This window comes from Hylobates moloch, unplaced genomic scaffold (assembly GCF_009828535.3).
Source record: "Hylobates moloch isolate HMO894 unplaced genomic scaffold, HMol_V3 SCAFFOLD_8, whole genome shotgun sequence".
NCBI classification, from domain to species: Eukaryota; Metazoa; Chordata; class Mammalia; order Primates; family Hylobatidae; genus Hylobates; species Hylobates moloch.
This window is the reverse complement of record NW_026652283.1, coordinates 6,445,616-6,463,585: the sequence shown is the minus strand read 5'-3', so window position 1 is coordinate 6,463,585 and position 17,970 is coordinate 6,445,616. Positions and strand designations below refer to the sequence as shown.

General features: G+C 54.3%; 1 protein-coding gene across 5 annotated transcripts; it reads left to right on the top strand.

Moving 5' to 3' along the window:
* The first annotated feature begins 203 nt into the window (after positions 1-203).
* On the top strand, positions 204-17,629 carry IFFO1 (intermediate filament family orphan 1). Of its 5 annotated transcripts, XM_032159406.2 has the most exons (10): positions 204-1,008; positions 5,270-5,330; positions 5,481-5,576; positions 6,374-6,514; positions 6,786-6,794; positions 7,432-7,613; positions 7,735-7,855; positions 8,120-8,215; positions 14,676-14,806; positions 15,718-17,629. In XM_032159406.2, the coding sequence occupies exons 1-10, from the start codon at positions 236-238 to the stop codon at positions 15,824-15,826; spliced, it is 1,719 nt and encodes a 572-aa protein (XP_032015297.1). In that variant the 5' UTR covers positions 204-235; the 3' UTR covers positions 15,827-17,629. The 5 variants fall into 5 exon arrangements, with proteins under 5 accessions (XP_032015297.1, XP_032015292.1, XP_058298897.1 ...); XM_032159401.2 differs by lacking the exon at positions 6,786-6,794 and having other exon boundaries at positions 7,456-7,613; positions 8,123-8,215; XM_058442914.1 differs by lacking the exon at positions 6,786-6,794 and having other exon boundaries at positions 7,456-7,613; positions 15,722-17,629.
* The last annotated feature ends 341 nt before the right edge of the window (positions 17,630-17,970 follow it).

Genomic DNA, 17,970 nt, shown 5'->3' with positions numbered 1-17,970 from the left:
CCAGGCGGTGGCTCCCGTCATCCCCGGGCTCGGCCTCAGACCCGGAAAGGTCCAGGGTCCGGTCTCCAATTGGAGCCTGTCATTGGCTTCCTCTCGGCCCGCCCCCTGACCTCTGCCCCGCTGCCGAGCCGCCTGATTGGTCGGCCCTGTCCCGCCGGCGCCGCATTGGCTCTTCTCGCTCGCCCTCCATCCCTACTCCTGCACCGGTCTGCATCTCCCAGCAGAAGGCGCAGCCATGAATCCGTTATTCGGCCCCAACCTCTTCCTCCTACAGCAGGAGCAGCAGGGCCTGGCCGGGCCGCTGGGGGACTCACTGGGAGGCGACCACTTCGCCGGGGGAGGAGACTTGCCCCCGGCGCCTCTCTCGCCGGCCGGCCCTGCTGCCTACTCACCGCCCGGGCCGGGCCCGGCCCCGCCTGCCGCCATGGCCCTCCGCAATGACCTGGGCTCCAACATCAACGTGCTCAAGACCCTGAACCTCCGGTTCCGCTGCTTCCTGGCCAAGGTGCATGAGCTGGAGCGCCGGAACCGGCTGTTGGAGAAGCAGCTGCAGCAAGCGCTGGAGGAGGGTAAGCAGGGCCGGCGGGGCCTGGGTCGTCGCGACCAGGCAGTGCAGACCGGCTTCGTCAGCCCCATCCGGCCCCTGGGGCTGCAGCTGGGCGCCCGGCCGGCCGCTGTCTGCAGCCCTTCCGCGCGGGTGCTTGGCTCGCCCGCGCGCTCCCCGGCCGGCCCCCTCGCGCCCTCCGCGCCCAGCCTCTCGTCGTCCTCCACCTCCACCTCCACCGCCTATTCCTCGTCGGCCCGCTTCATGCCCGGCACCATCTGGTCGTTCTCGCACGCCCGCCGGCTCGGGCCGGGACTGGAGCCCACTCTGGTGCAAGGGCCTGGTTTGTCGTGGGTGCACCCGGATGGGGTGGGCGTCCAGATCGACACCATCACGCCCGAGATCCGCGCTCTCTACAACGTGCTGGCCAAAGTGAAGCGGGAGCGGGACGAGTACAAGCGGAGGTAGGGACTGGGAAAGGGGGACAGGGCTGTCTGTGTCATGCCACTCACAACGGGCCAGGAGTCGGTGTGGGTTCCGAAGAATCAGGGGTGAAAAGAATGAGGGTAAAGTTTGTGCTGTATAATGAGGAGCTTGGAAGGAATTGGATGCAGGGAGACTAGAATCCGCAGAGAATGCAGAAGCCCCGCTCGTGACAGGAAGAAGGAAGCTGGGAGCGGAACACGGAGGGATTCCTACTTTTCCGGCTTGTCTCTGCCATCCAGGCATAACTGCGGGTTTTGTGCGGTGTGAAAGGGACTGGGTCTGAGCCCTACCGGTCTCAGCCCTGGGGCAGTTTAGGGATATAAACTTCAAAAGTAGGAGGCAAGGATATAGCGTAAATTTGGGAGACTAAATTGAATGAAATTGGAAGGCGGTGGTGAGGGAGGGGCTGTACCTTGCAACGAGTGATTCTTTCACAGCCCAAGGTTTCCCAAAGAATATTGATGGAAACCAGGTACCTGCTGTGATTTCATAGGAAAAGCTCCGGGACCTCAAGCCATTGCTTGAGTAGGTCAACAAACCGGGAAAAGAAAGAGTGAAGGGAGTTCCCTAGGGTGAGGGTGGAGAGCAGGGCTGATAGGGGAATCTTGGCAATATAAAGCGCCAGTGGTGGAGGGAGAGTGGAGAGCCAGCAGGGGACTGAGCAGGGAGAAGCTGGGATATGGGCGCTCCCTAGGACTGCGAGGCCGCGGGGCGGGCCCAGTGCATTCTGTGGATGAAGATTTGGTTGTCTGAGAGGAGCCCGGCCCCAAGAGGCAAGGGGAAGGAATGCGATGCCAGGAGTGCTGGCTGTATACCAAGTGGATTCCTTAGATGGCTGATAACCAAGCCGATAGGACAGGAGTGAGAGCAGAGGTAGTGTCTTGCAGACTCCAACCCATGCCTTGAGGAGGAAGGGGGTGACTGACAGGCTTTGGTTTGGCGGCCTCCCCTCTCATCTCAGCTATTATGACCCCTTGTGGGCGGGCCTGGGAACTACCTATGCAGCCCAGTGTAGCGGAGATTCAGCACTGGGTGAGGATTGGCCGAATGTTCTAGGAAATGACGGCTGGCTCTGGGGGCGACCTTCAGGGATCTCCACCCTGCTGGAGTTTTACCAGATCACAGATCAGCAGGCTTTCTTTTTTTTTTTTTTTTTTCCACAAATGATAATATTTTATTATAGAAAAAGCATCCCAAATACAGGATTTCGTAAACACTGGTAGGTGAACAAGTGCAATTTTAGAAGTAAATACAAAGTAAAGAGGCAAAACCTACAAGCATTTTGCCTTCAGAGGAAAATGTAATGTTCTCCTGCACTAGTGATCCCACCCAGAACACAAATGTGGCTCCATCTCCCATGAAAGCATCGGATTTGCTTTCTGAGCTCAGTATGCCCATTTCAGTAATTGCACAGTGATGGCAAGAAGTGGCATTGAATACCTTACTACAAACCCTTGAATTAAAATATTGAGACAGGGTCTTGCTCTGTCATCCAGGCTGGAGTGCAGTAGCGTCATCATGGCTCACTGCAGCCTCATCCTCCTGGGCTCAAGCAATCATCCTGCCTCAGCCTCTTGAGTAGCTGGGACTACAGGTATGCACTACCATGTCCATGCCTGGCTATTTTTTAATTTTTTTGCATTGCCCAGGCCAGTCTCAAACTCCTGACCTGATCAGCAGGCTTTCTGAGCTTGAGTCCTGTCCTCGTGCTGGCTTCCTTAGTTGTGGTCCATGTTATATGTCCTTGGGAGTTTCAGTTGTCCTGAAATCATCATTCTGCCACCCAGAACCAGCCTGCTCTGCCCCTGCAGGAGTTAACTAACACGCTCAGCAGTGGAACAGGCACGGTTCTGGAATACATCCATAACCACAGGAACAACTGCTGTTCTCGGGAGCATTTTTTTTTTAAACTGAAGGAGGGTTTGTCCTTGGTCCAGCTGTCCAGGGCAGGAAAGAGTTATTCCTTGGGGACTGATTAGCTCATCGCTCTGCAGCACGCTGCTGTGTAGAGAGCCGTAGCTAGACTTGGATGGTACGTGATACTGGCAGTGACTCTTCTTCCATCCCAGATCCCCTGCCCTCATTCTGGTCTCTTTATAGCAACACTGTAACTCCTGTCTTCTGCCTGGAAGGCCTGGGATGGCTTGAGCGCTAAACTGGGAGGTAGCTAAAGGCCTCCTGGGGTCTATTTTCAGCTCCCCTGCCTTGTGTGTGACCTTCTTTTGAGCCCCCGTTTTCCCAACATAGGAATGGTCCCTGCTTTCTCTCTTCAACCCAGGGATACAGTTTTTTGGAAGAGAGGTGTTTGGTCCATGCAGAACACATGGAAATCGCTCTCAAATTCTGCCCATGTTAAGGGAACCTTGTAAGTGAGACCAGATGGAAATGGAGGTGAAAATGAACCTGTCTGTGTGAAGTCTGGCTAAAGAACAAATAGAACTGTAGTGGGCTTCCAGATGATTCATTTGTAGATTTTTTTTACCCTGTAAGAGTTCCTTAAGCTTAACCTTTAGCTATAACTGCCTTACTTAAGTTTCTTCCAGGCTGTGTTGAGCTCACTGTCAGATAGCCCCTCCTGCCCTCTTTCACACATCTTGTCCAGGGTTAGCATGCCCTTGACAGGCTTACTGTCTTCCTCCAGGGACTTGTGGGCTCCAGGGGCATGAGGGCACCACAGTTCATGCCTTCACATCGTAGATGAAGAAACCAAGACCCAGAAAAGATAAGGGTCTTAGCTAAGAAAACATAACCTGATGCGACTAGGGCCCTTAGTGGCCTGCTGTATGCATGAGAATGTCAGGGGGGAGGAGAGAAGCACCTATAGGACACACAGGGAAGGGGGCTGGGAGCCAGGAAGGCTGGGAGCTGGACTGTGTGGGGAGCCAGCAGGGTGGTGGCTGGGCTGGCTGCCTCCTCCTGCTCTGCCCAGCAGGGAGGGGCAGCCGAGGTGATGTGGAGGAGTTATTATTAGGAATACTGCAGTGCGGCTGTGAGTGAGGAGATGGCTGTGACCCAGAGGCTGACATAGGAAGGAAGATGGAGGGAAGGGGAAGAAAGGGCTTAACCCAAGGCTTCAGAAGCTGCCCACTCAGATTTTAATTTTCTTGCTGTCTTCTTGGCCCCTTCCTAACCACTTTCTTATGTTAAAGTTTCTCTCTTGGTGCAGTTCCCCTCCCTTCTCAGGCTGACAGAAGTGATGAGCTCACAGGAATAGGATTTGAGATGTGCTGCTACACCAGCTAGACTGCAGGGCCCTGGAACGCCGGGCGGGTCCTAAGCAGCGCGTTGCCCTGGCTTCCATCTCTGTGATGGAATAGAATATGCACCGCCTGCCATGGCTGATGAGACATGACAAAGCTGGTTCTGGGAAGCATGCCCTACCTAGGACCCTGCCCTGTGGCCCAGGGTGTCGTCTGGCCCACTTGCAGTCTTAATCTCTGAATTCTGGGTCCTGGAAGAGGCTGTGTCTAGTTCTCATCTGCCGTACTCACCGGGCCCCTTTACAGACTCTACTTTCTCTTTCCCTCTGGGTTTGAGTGCTAGTAACCCCAGGCTCGTGTGTCCACTGCTGTCATGCTGCTGTGGGACTTCCAGCTTCTGAGCCAGTCTGGTCACCTCTCTGTGACTCACTTAGAGGAGGCTCTGGGTGGGCAGTTTCTGGAGCTTGTGGGGAAGGACTTTGAGTGTCTCCTACCAGGCTCTTGACCCACTCTGTTGATACAGTATGTGTCCTGCAGATGCTTTTACAGGGTTAAATGATACCACAAGAGGCAGGGCAGCGGGCTCGACGAGCTCTGTTCTGGTGCGGGCAGGAGGCGGGAGCCCGGATCTGTGCGACTGAAGGTGGGAGACTGGGCCGGGTGGACCTGGTGGTCTGGTGTGGGCAGGAGGTGGGCAATGAGGCCAGCCAGACAGCTGGCTGAGCTGGGGCCTGAGCGGGGATGGGCGCCACGGAGGACCGGAGCCTCAGCACTTGCCCAAACAGAGCTCCTGGTGCGCAGCCCGGAGGTTCCGGGAAGGCAGCTGGCGAGCTCGACGCCCATCAGGAAGCACAGAGCCACGTGACAGCTGCAGTTGGTCACCAGCTGGCTGGCCAGGCATTCCTGTGCCCTGCTCCTCCCCATCCAGGGAACCAGAACTGGGGTCTGAGGCCTGAGCCAGAGAGGTGGGGACAGGAAGCCATGGGGGCAGGGAAGGACTCTGTACCTAAGCTCTGTCCGCCCTTCCCATGTCTGTCAGGTGGGAAGAGGAGTACACGGTGCGGATCCAGCTGCAAGACCGTGTAAATGAGCTCCAGGAGGTGAGGGTGGCGCCCCACTCGCTGCTGGTGCTTCCCTGGGTACCCCTGTCTGCCCATGACCCTGCTGCCGTCTCCCTGTCCCTCCTTGTCATCTTTATCTTCCTCCTACCTCGGCAGTGCCACCAACATCAGGGTTTCTCCCAACTGCAGGAAGCCCAGGAGGCTGATGCCTGCCAGGAGGAGCTGGCACTGAAGGTGGAACAGCTGAAGGCTGAGCTGGTGGTCTTCAAGGGGCTCATGAGTAACGTGAGTGCAGCCCCAGGCTTCCCGAGGGTTGAAGTGAGGCTTCTGAGGCCAGAAGAGCAGGCCCTTGTAGTTTTGGCCTGTTGGCCTCCCGTCCACGGCTCTTCCCCTTCTCTTTGCTCTCCTTGCCTTTCTCCCCTAGCCACCCCTAACTCCAGAGAAAGAGAAGGAACAAAAGTCTTGGTGTTATGTCACAGAGGTGGCGCAGCTTCTGAGGGCCTGGGGTTGCAGAGCAGTTAGTGAGCAGCTTCTGGGGTGGAGGCTCTGCAGCTGGCGCCGGGGCGCTGGGCCGATTCCTCAGCCTCTGAGGCCTCCCCTTTGGCGTGGGGAAATAAATGCGTGCACTCAGCAGGAGGATTGTGAAGGGGGTCATGTACTCAGGACAGTGCCCGGCATGCAGTGTTAGCTGGAAGAGTGTTAGCTGTTGCGATTATTATAGTCCTTTCTCCACTTTTATGATTCCCAGGAGTCTCTTTCTCTCTGGGAATGTAAGTTCCAGGAGGATGAGGACCACTCATGGTTCCAGTGAGCCCCTGCATGTCCCAGGCACTGGCCATGCCCTCCAGGGCTTCCGTTTGGCCAGGGAGCAGTGGCCCGAGCCACCCCATGCCCAGCATATTCACACAGTGCTGTGGGGAGGCCACCACTACCCAGGAAGAGGGGTGCACTCAGCTCAGGGAGATTCCACAGAAGAGGCACCGGTGCAATGTGGTGGGAAGGATGAGGACCTTGCCAGGCCTAATTCGTCCTTGTCTGGAGAACTGGGCGCCTCCTCACTATTCCCTGGGCTCCCTGGACAGAACCTGTCGGAGCTGGACACCAAGATCCAGGAGAAAGCCATGAAGGTGGATATGGACATCTGCCGCCGCATCGACATCACCGCCAAGCTCTGCGACGTGGCTCAGCAGCGCAACTGCGAGGACATGATCCAGATGTTCCAGGTGAGGACGGAGCTGCCCTCTGCTCTCAGGGGTGGGTGGGGCAGGTGGATGCTTCCTTGGCGGCTGGCCTGGAACGCAGGCCCTGCCTCCTGCTTGGGGAGCCTTACCTGGCACCTGGGGCCCTCACGGGGCTAGGCTGGGGGGTAAGGAGCAGCGTCAGGAGGGGCATTGTGGAAGCTGTCTCTAACGCCGTCTCTCCCTTCCCCCTCTCTCTCCTCTGTCTGCTTCCTCTCCTCTCTTCCTCTCATCTTCTCTCTTGCTTCCTCCACAGAAGAAGCTGGTTAGTCTGATCTCACGCAAGCTTATTAATGTCCCAGTCCCAGTTTCTAAGCTGCCTAGGCCTCCTGGCCCTCAGTTTGGGTCCGCTGGGCTCTCTTGAGCACGGATTTTTTTCTGCCCTTTCTCTTTTCCTTGCTCTTCCCCCTTTTTCTCTCTATCTCTTGTTCTCTTGACTGCATTTCTTTCTCTCCCTTCTCCCCCGGCTTTCCAGATCTGGATGTGATTCAGGTTCTCCTTTGTACACATTGCACCCTCATCCTCCTTGCAGCCTAAAGCTTTTTTTCTTTAGTTGAGTCATTTAATCAAAAAGACCTTTTTTAGAAAAACAATTTCCTCTTGAGCCATCATGCACATCTGACTGCGGCCCCAACGAGCCCTTCCTCCCTTGTCTGACCGCTCTCTTTCTCCATTTCTTCTTGTTCTGCCTTCTCAGTCTGCAGCCCTGGCCCCCGCTGTGTGTCTGTGTGTCTGGCCCTTGGTGACTGTCTGTGTTTCTGTTCCTGTCATTGTAACTGTGACTTTTCTCTCTGTCTGCCCCACCCTTCCTGCTGGTTCATGCTTCTCCCCCATTCCCACCCTCTCTGCCCGGCCTCCCGCTCCCGCCCTTTCTCCTCATGCACCCGGCCTCGTCTCTGTAGTCTCTGCACTTGTCTCCCATTAAGGTCCCATCCATGGGGGGGCGGAAGCGGGAGCGCAAGGCTGCCGTCGAGGAGGACACCTCCCTGTCGGAGAGTGAGGGGCCCCGCCAGCCCGATGGGGATGAGGAGGAGAGCACAGCCCTCAGCATCAACGAGGAGATGCAGCGCATGCTCAACCAGCTGTGAGTCCGCAGGCCGTGCTCCCGCAGCACCGACGCCACAGCAGCCCAGGAGGCCGGAGCTCCCCAGTCCCCGCCAGGACGAGGCCCCGCCCGCCCTGACACCCGGGTTCCCTGTCTCTAGGAGGGAGTATGATTTTGAGGACGACTGTGACAGCCTGACTTGGGAGGAGACTGAGGAGACCCTGCTGCTTTGGGAGGATTTCTCAGGCTATGCCATGGCAGCTGCAGAGGCCCAGGGAGAGGTAACCTCTGCTCCCGGCCTCAGGGCCCTCTGGCTCTGCCTCTCCAGCCTGATGCCCGCTCCCCCGCTCCTCTCCTCGCTCTGTCCCCCCATGTGGCTGTCATCCTCTACCTGCGTCTCCCCTCTTCCTTTATCCTGTTGCTTTTCTTTCTCCAGTTTCTTTAACCAAACTTCCTCTCTCTCTCTCTCCCTGACTTGGCCCTTTGGAATGCGTCCCGTCCCATCCTTCCTTGGCTGGCCTCCCCCGCTCCCCTTTCTACTCCAGCAGCAGGAAGATAGCCTGGAGAAGGTGATTAAAGACACGGAATCCCTGTTCAAAACCCGGGAGAAGGAGTATCAGGAGACCATTGACCAGATAGAGGTAAGGGCAGGAGCGGAAGCCAGGGGCACAGTGTCCCAGGGGGTTTTGAGTGGGGCTGCAGGTGCAGTGGCCTCATCCCTCCTGCAGGACCCCAGAGACCAAGGTCTTGGGAGGAGGAGTGGTCTCTCAGCTATAGTCCTTCTGGTGGGCTCTGAAGACCTCAGGCTCTGGAAACAGACAGATGTCGGTTCAAATCTCAGCTCTGTTACTTACAACCACCTTGAACTTGTAATAAGTTACTTGTTCCCTCTGAGCCCCCCCTCCCTCCCTCCCTCCCTTTCTTCCTTCCTTTTTCTCTCTCTCTCTCTCCCCCTCTCTCCCTCCTTCCCTCCCTCCCTCCCTTCCTTCCTTCCTTCTTCTCTCTCTCTCTCCCCCTCTCTCTCTCTCCCCCTCTCTCTCCCTCTCCCCCTCTATCTCTCCCTCCCTCTCTCCCCTGTCTTTCTGTCCTTTCTTTTTTGAGACAACTTCTCACTCTGTTTCACTCTGTTGCCTGGGCTGGAGTGATCCTTCCACCCCAGCCTTCTGAGTAGCTGGGCCCACAGGTGTGCGCCACCACACCCAGCTAATTTTTATTTTTATTTTTTTGTAGATATGGGGTCTCCCCGTGTTTCCCAGGCAGGTCTTAAACTCTTGGGCTTAAGTGATCCTCCTGCCTCGGCCTCCCAAAGTACTAGAATTAGAGACATGAGCCATGTGTCCAGCCCTATACCTGTTTCTTTTTCTTTCTTTCTTTTTTTGAGACAGGGTCTTGCTCTGTCACTCCAGGCTCACTGCAGCCTTGATCTTCTGGATCCAAGCAATCCTCCTACCTCAGCCTCCCAAGTAGCTGGGACCACAGGCGTGTGCTACCACGCCCGGCTAATTTTTTGATTTCTTACAGAGACAGGGTGTCACTATGTTTTTCAGGCTGGCCTCAAACTTCTGGGTTCAAGCAGTCCTCCTAACTCGGCCTCACAAAGTGTTGGGATTACAGGCATGAGCCACTGTGCTGGGCCTTTTTATTTGTAAAATGAGGAATTTAATAATACCTCACCTATCGGGTTGTTTAGAAGATCAGATGAAATAATGCACATATAGAGCTTAGGGCAGTGTCTGGCTCATAGCAAGTGTAGCATAGTGGGGACTGTTTTATTATTATTAACACTGTCAGTGCCATAGCACTCAGAGATGGACTGGGACTTTCCTGTTTCTTCCACTCAGCCTTTGAGATAACAGAGAAATCTCCATGCTTTTTCCCAAGCCTTGAAGTACCTTCTAGAGGTACCTAGAGGCAAGTGGAGCTGGTGCTTTAACTCAAACTCTAGGCTTTAGGAGCTGCAAGAAGGATTTGTGGAGGCCGGGCACGGTGGCTCACGCCTGTAATCCCAGCACTTTGGGAGGCGGAGGCGGGAAGATCACGAGGTCAGGAGATTGAGACCATCCTGGCTAACACGGTGAAACCGCATCTCTACAAAAAATACAAAAAAAATCAGCTGGATATGGTGGCGGGCGCCTGTAGCCCTAGCTACTCGGGAGGCTGAGGCAGGAGAATGGTGTGAACCCGGGAGGTGGAGCTTGCAGTGAGCCGAGATCGTGCCACTGCACTCCAGCTGGCTGACAGAGCGAGGCTCCGTCTCAAAAAAACAAACAAAAAAAAGAAGGATTTGTGGAACCACAGAATGGAGGTTGCTGTTGCTGTGGGAGGAGGGATGGACGGGACCCCCATGAGCTCTCCTGGCCTGGTGAGATGGTCCTTTCCCAACACTCTGACTTGGGGAGAGGCACGGAGCCTTCTCTGACTCTCAGCTTCTCTTCAAGCCCACATGGGAGATTCATACAGTAGTCCCCACCTTATCTGCAGGGCATGTGTTCCAAGACCCACAGTGGATGCCTGAAACCAAAGATAGCACTGACCTCCTGATAGCTTGGGTCCAGCTGCTGTCAACTGGAACGCGTTTCTGTTCATGTCTTCCACCCATACATTCAATGCTTTTTCTATCTTAACTAAGCACTTAGCATGCGCTGTGGCAGTACCTTTTGCAATTCGAGGTGTGACAGCAAAACTGGCACAAATTTCTTTTTCCTTCTTTACAATTTCACGGATAGAAGATTCATTCTTACTGTAGAGCTTAGCAACCTCAGCATCGGATTCTTTTTCTTATTAAGTTGAAAACTTTTACCTTTTCACTTAAAGGGAGCATATTTTGGCTTCTCTTTCACATATCCAAATTGCCAACATCACTACTCTTGTGCTTTGAGGCCATTATGAAGTAAAAATAAGGGTTCCTTGAACACAGGCACTGCGATACCACGACAGTCAATCTGATCACTGAGATGGCTACCAAGTAACTAATGGGCAGGCAGTGTAGACAGTGTGGATCCTTGGGACAGAGGGAGGGTTCGTGTCCTGGTCTGGATAGAGTGAGATTTTTTTTTTTTTTTTTCCGAGATGGAGTCTTGCTCTGTCGCCCAGGCTGGAGTGCAGTGGCTTGAACTCGGCTCACTGCAAGCTCCACCTCCCGGGTTCACACCATTCTCCTGCCTCAGTCTCCTGAGTAGCTGGGACTACAGGCACCCGCCACCTCGCCCGGCTAATTTTTTTTGTATTTTTTAGTAGAGACGGGGTTTCACCGTGTTAGCCAGGATGATCTTGATCTCCTGACCTCGTGATCCACCCACCTCGGCTTCCCAAAGTGCTGGGATTACAGGCCTGAGGCACCACGCCCGGCCGATAGAGTGAGATTTTATCAGGCCACTCAGAACAGCGTGCAATTTAAAACTTAGGAATTGTTTGTGTTTGTTTCTGGAATCTTCCATTTAATATTTTCAGATCAAGGTTCACCTTGGGTACCTGAAGCTGTGGAAAGTGAAACCAGTGGCTAAGGAGAGAGTGACTTTATTCTTTTTTTTTTTTTTTTTGAGACGGAGTCTTGCTCTGTTGCCTAGGCGGGAGTGCAGTGGCGCGATCTTGGCTCACTGCAAGCTCCGCCTCCCGGGTTCACGCCATTCTCCTGCCTCAGCCTCCCAACTAGCTGGGACTACAGGCGCCCGCCACCACACCCGGCTAATTTTTTGTATTTTTTAGTAGAGACAGGGTTTCACCATGTTAGCCAGGATGGTCTCGATCTCCTGACCTCGTGATCCACCTGCCTCAGCCTCCCAAAGTGCTGGGATTACAGGCGTGAGCCACTGCGCCCGGCCTTGACTTTATTCTTATTGCTCTCACATTGGAGGTATTTGAGAAGGAAGTCGAGAAATTATTTTCCTATATACTCATTCTCCCAACACACATCAAATTGTCCTGCCTGCTCCTGCGTCAAACCTGGTTTTCTTGGCCAGGTAGATGAGGTTTCCTGGATTTGTGCTGCTAGCTAAAGACATGGCAAGGGAAACCAGTCCTCCCCACCCTCCTGTCTACCGCGGCTCGCTCTTTCCTCCTCCTGCCTGACCTGATTCTTGCCTCCCTCTTTTGGATGGTAGATTTAAGGTCTGTGTTTTCACTGTGCCTTCAACCAAGTAGGGGCCTTTGTGCGGCCATCTTTGTGAAGAAGAGACCTCGGGCTGCCATCTCTCCCTAGCCTTCCCTGGACCTCAAGTGCCCAGTGTAAAACATGATCTGAAAGAACGAAAATAATATCTTAAATGGAATCATGCCTTTTAAGCTATTTTTGGCCGGGCGTGGTGGCTCTCGCCTGTAATCCCAGCACTTTGGGAGGCCAACGTGGACAGATCACTTGAGATCAGGAATTTGAGACCAGCCTGGCCACCAACATGTGAAACCCCGTCTCTACTAAAAATACAAAATGTAGCCAGGCATTGTGGTGGGCACCTGTAACCCCAGCTACTTGGGAGGCTGAGGCAGGAGAATTGCTGGAATCTGGGAGGTGGAGGCTGCAGTGAGCTGAGATCATGCCACTGCACCACAGCCTGGGCGACAGAGCGAGACTCCATCTCAAAGAAAAATAGAGATATTTTCAAATCATCTGACTCCTCCTCTCTCCCAGTACAATGACTTTAGGCAGCAGTCCCCAACCTTTTTGGTACCAGGGACTGGTTTTGTGGAAGACAGTTTTTCCACTGACCCAGGGGGAATGATTTTGGGATGATTCAAGCACGTTGCATTTATTGTGCACTTTATTACTATTTTTAAAAATTATTATTTTTTTTTGAGACAGAGTTTCGCTCTTGCTGCCCAGGCTGGAGTGCAATGGCGCAATCTTGGCTCACTGCAACCTCTGCCTCCTGGGCTCAAGCAGTTCTCCTGCCTCAGCCTCCCAAGTAGCTGGGATTACAGGCATGCGCCACCACGCCTGGCTAATTTTGTATTTTTAGTAGAGACGGGGTTTCTCCATGTTGGTCAAGCTGGTCTCGAACTCCCGACCTCAGGTGATCCACCGCCTCGGCCTCCCAAAGTGCTGGGATTACAGGCATGAGCCACCGCGCCCGGCCTGTGCACTTTATTTCTATTATTATTACATTGTAATATATAATGAAATAATTATACAACTCACCATAAAGTAGAATCAGTGGGAGCCCTGAACTTGTTTTCCGCAACTAGACGGGGGTGATGGGAGACAGTGACAGATCATCAGACATTAGAATCTCATAAGGAGCACGCAGCCTAGATCCCTCGCATGCGCAGTTCACATAGGGTTCACGCTCCTATGAGAATCTAATGCCGCCGCGGATCTGACAGGAGGCGGAGCTCAGGCCATAAAGCCAGTGATGGGGAGCAGCTGTAAATACAGATGAAGCTTCACTCACTGGCCCACTGCTCACCTCCTGCTATTCGGCCTGGTTCCTGACAGGCCATAGACAGGTACTGCTCCGTGGCCTGGGGTTTGGGGACTTCTGCATTAGGGGAACTGTTAGGAGGACTTGCTGACCTCAGGAGTACTCAAGGTGCCTTTATCTTTGTGACCTTTGATCTCTCAGGGTCACTAAGATGGAGCAAGGCCCAGAGTGGTGAGCGGGAGGCAGTTCTTCCCCACTGCTCCTCACCTCTCTCCGTGTCCTCCCGTCTCACCCCCAAGTCTGTTCACACAGCGAGCCTGCAGTTTTCAAGGTAGCTTGTCAAGGACATCTCCTGACATGGACGTTCACTTCCTGACCTTGTTCCTGCTGTAAATTTGTGAATTAAGTGGGGACATAGACATATGCAGAGACTACTGGTGGCAGTACTAGCCTTGTATTTCAGTAGAATATATTTGGTTCATTTCCTTCTTCCCAGTCTCCCTGAGTGATGGTTCCAGAACCCAGCTCCCTGCACTCCAGTTCTTCCAAGGTGGAGAAATTGGGATGTAGGCAGCTGATCTGAACAAGGGCTGGTGGCACTGTATTTTCCCCCTGAACAGTCACCGTGTCCTGCTCCTCCCACCACTCCCACTACTGTGGGGCCCCAGCTGTGGAGCCAAGCCTGCCAGTGAAGCTGTCCCCACTAGGGCTTCTCACCCAGCCAGCCACCATCTCACCCCAAATGTCACTGTCCTGACCATCTCTGTCTGGCCCTGTAATCTGTTTTCTTCTTTCTCTAAGTTCCCACCCTCTCTGTCCAATCCACATTATCACAGCTGGTATTCTCCCTGTTCTCTTCACTCAGGCAGTCACGAACGTCATCTCCAGGCAGTTTCATTTTGCCTCCCCTTGTGTGGCCCCTGCCCTTTGTACCCAAAACAAAGAGAGGCAGTCGACTGTCCTTGGCACTGAGTTTGTGCTGCCTGGGTCCTGCCTCTCTGCCTGCCTCAGAGTGTGGGCTGCAGAATGGGCCCTGGGAGGGAGACCGGATTTCTTTGATTCTGAGCCTCATATTTTTCACGTGTGACATTTCTGAAGTCAGGACACGTCTCAGAATCAATGGCACCTCCAGTATGGGAGTCTTCCTTTTAGTGTCTGAAAATGGCTTTTAGGTGAGAAAATAAAGTGATAAGGAGAGAATGGTAAGAGGATCGGTCCCCTTTCAGCAGTGAGCCAGGCTTGTGTGCCACGGGTCTCATCGGCACGTCACAGAGAGAGTTAATTCCCTTCGAGGTCTGGGTCTGCCAGGATGAGGAAGACCTGTCGCTAACCCTTACAGGAGCTCACAGTGCAGTGAGGGGACAGCCCAGGACCAGCGCAGTACAGGGGATGAGGGGTGAGCCGGGCCCCACAGGAACCTGTGTGGCCCTGGGAGCCTGTGGATCTGATCCATCCCACCCACACTGACTTTCCTCACCACTCTTACCAGTCTTAAAAGAACACAGCCTGCAGCAGTACGTTTGCATTCCTCCATAGGCAAAGATTTCCAGGAAAACCAGAGGAAATGATAGTGTATTCGGTGCCTTCTGCCTTGGTCTGATTTATTTTAAGATCTGAGCCTTCAGTAATGGCTGCCTGGGCCCCCGGCCCAGCCACTGCTCTTGGCGTGTTAGCCTCCTGGCGGGGGCAACAGAGGCGCTGTGAACCCCACCTGTTAACCCCGATGGCCCTGCCTGCCCCACCACAGCTGGAGTTGGCCACGGCCAAGAACGACATGAACCGGCACCTGCACGAGTACATGGAGATGTGCAGCATGAAGCGTGGCCTGGACGTGCAGATGGAGACCTGCCGCCGGCTCATCACCCAGTCTGGAGACCGGTAGGCGCCTCCCCTGGGCATGGGGCCTTCCGGGGGGGACACAGCCCCAAAGACCCTCAGGAAATGACTGGGTCACATCTTGCTGTGGGGCTGCCCTTTGGGAGTTACCTGGTGTGGCTGGCCCAGACCCACAGCTCTCTCCCTTGGCAGTTGGATGACGCTATGTCCATTCATGGTGGGAGGGCTGAAACCTCCCAAGGCCATCAGTTCTGGTGGTTCCCCTGGTTAGAGGCGGTTTAAAAACTGGCAAAGAACAGAAGGGTTGTGGGGGCAGATTTTTATCTAAAGTCAGGGCCATGATTTGTGCATTTGACTCTGTGTAAGTTACACCGCAACAAGAAAGTGAATTTTTAAAAATCACAAAAATACTGCAGATAGACATAAAGTCAAGGCCCGAGAGCCAGGGTGCTGGAGGCTCAGCAGCTTCTCTCCTACTGTGACTTCAGCTATTTCTTTTTTTTTTTTTGGCTCACTACAACCTCCGCCTCCCAGGTTCAAGCAATTATCTTGCCTCAGCCTCCCGAGTAGCTGGGATTACAGGCGCCTGCCACTACACCTGGCTAATTTTTGCATTTTTAGTAGAGATGGGGTTTCACCATGTTGGCCAGGCTTGCCTTGAACTCCTGACGTCGTGATCCACCCGCCTCGGCCTCCCAAAGTGCTGGAATTACAGGCGTGAGCCATCGTGCCTGACCTCAGCCTCTGAGTTCCCAAGACACAGGCGGGGCCCATTTCCCTGTCGGGGTGGGGTTGGAGAGAGTTCAGTCCCTGCGGCTCCCTCGCCATCCCGCGGCCCCGCCCTCGCTTCCCATAGATCTCACCTGCTGCCAGAGGACGAGGCAACAGGAAGAGGAGTGCCGTCTTCAGGATTCCTGCCCGCCCCAAGGTTGACAACTGGTGTTTTTTTCTAGAAAGTCTCCTGCTTTCACTGCGGTCCCGCTTAGCGACCCGCCGCCGCCGCCGCCAAGCGAGGCTGAGGACTCCGATCGCGATGTCTCATCTGATAGCTCCATGAGATAGAGACCTGCCTCCCCCTTGCACCCGAGGCCCTCGAAGCTGGAACTCGGCGAGGCAGAGGGTGGGGCTGCACAGAGGGGAACATCAGCTGCAGCTCTGCGCCAGGCTAGCCCCTGGGGACTGGGGTGCTCCTCCCTCGGGCTTTCTCCCTCGGTCTTGGCTTCTCCAGGGCTCTGGGGTGTCTGGAGCTAGGCTTGGCCCTACCATTCTGAGGCCATTTCCACCACAGTTGGGGCTGTCCTGCCTTCACGCGTGGGTGTCTGCTACTTCCCCATCTTTAAAATGCTGCCAGAGCGATAGCGGCCCCTCACCTTGTCCACGTATCAGGAATGTGAATGTGGGACCTTTCCTCCATCCCTGTTGGCCGGAGCCAGCTCACTGTCTTCCACACTGGTGCTAACTGGCCCAGGCACTGGAGTGGAATAGAATGCAGCTGGAGGCTATGCATGGCCTCTGCAGCACACGCAGTTGGAGAGGGCTTCCGTCCCTGTAAGTGGCGGAGGGCGTTGGGGCTGGCCGGGGCACCTTGTCCCTGCTGTGGTCCACATGCTCACGCTGTCCACCTGCCAGGTGGAGTGTATGTGGCTGTGGCCCTCCCTCGTGGGGGTGCCGTGCTTTAAAGAGGCCTTAGTGCCCGGGATGGGCACAGTGTTTTGAAGGGAGGTGGGAACTCTTGCTCTCCTGGTCACTGCAGAATGACCGAGAAGGTGAAGCTCCGTGCATGTGTGCGCGGGTGTACGTGCGCTCAGGGTCTCTGTTTAAGTATCAGCTAAAGATGTGCCTCCTCCGTGTCTGTCATACACTGAGACCAACAGGCTACAGCGTCCCTGATTCTTGGAAAAGCCTGGAGAAACTGGGGAGATGCGATTCACAATGCCTCGGTATAGGAGGCTGTGTTGAGCTGACGTTCAAATGGATTCTTTAATAATAATGAAACTGGCGAGTATTTATTGTGCATTTTGGTGTCACTGTCTCAAGCACTTCCTAATATTCACTAGTTTGAACTCTGAGGTAGGTACTTTTTTTTTTTTTTGAGATGGAGTCTCATACTCTGTTGCCCAGGCTGGAGTGCAGTGGCGTGGTCTCAGCTCACTGCAGCCTCCGCCTCTGGGGTTCAAGCGATTCTCCTGCTTCAGCACGCCTGTAGCTGGGACTATAGGCGTGTGCCATCACACCCGGCTAATTTTTGTATTTTTAGTAGAGATGGGGTTTCACCATGTTGGCCAGGCTGGTCTCAAACTCGACCTCAGGTGATCCACCCACCTTGGCTTCCCAAAGTGCTGAGGTTACAGGTGTGCATGCTCTACCGAGGTATGTACTTGTCTCCACTAGTTAAGTGCACGTGCAAAGTGAGGCCCAGGACCAACTGCCCAAAGCAGTTGAGCCTTTCAGTGGCAGAGCCAGGGGTCTGGACCTAGGTCCCAGCCACACACCTTGCCCCGACCCAAGCTCCCCTAAGGATGATGATGGGTCTGGACCTAAGTCCCAGCCACACGCCTCGCCCCTACCTAAGCTCCCCTAAGGACGATGATGGAATAAGTCACCCTGACACATCTCAGTTCATCTTCCTCAAAACTATGTGAGGTGGGCATTAACTTTTACCAATTTTTAAAAATTATATAGTCTTTACTGCCTTGCGCATGGTTTTAGGTTCTTGGTTTACCTAGATGAATCCTGCTGAAGACCTTAGGGGCTGGCCACAATGACGTCCTCAGATAAGACACGAGGGCACAGAAAGCAATAGAGCATTTGCTCAAGACCTCACAGCTGCGGAGCCGGAATTGCCCACTGCAGCTGAGCTCCACTAAGCCGTCATCATCAGAGCCCCGTGCGAACTGACTTGCTCCACCTGTCAGCCTCCCTGGGGCTGCCCACAGAATAGCTTCTTCCATGTTTGGCCAACAGCAGATAGTCTAGAACTAGGAGCAAGGAGAGGAAAAGGCCTTCTCTGAAGTAGTGGTGTCAGCTTCCTGTAGCACTCAGACGTCTGAGCAGGAAGCAAATGGTTCTCGAAGCAAGCAAGGCTGTTTGGAGGCCCTACACCCTCAAATCTGAGAACATACCAGGTCCCTCCCAGCAAGAATGTCTCACCTTGACACAAGCCCAGCTTCCCTCCCCTCTGCCCGACCCTAGGATACGACAGGACA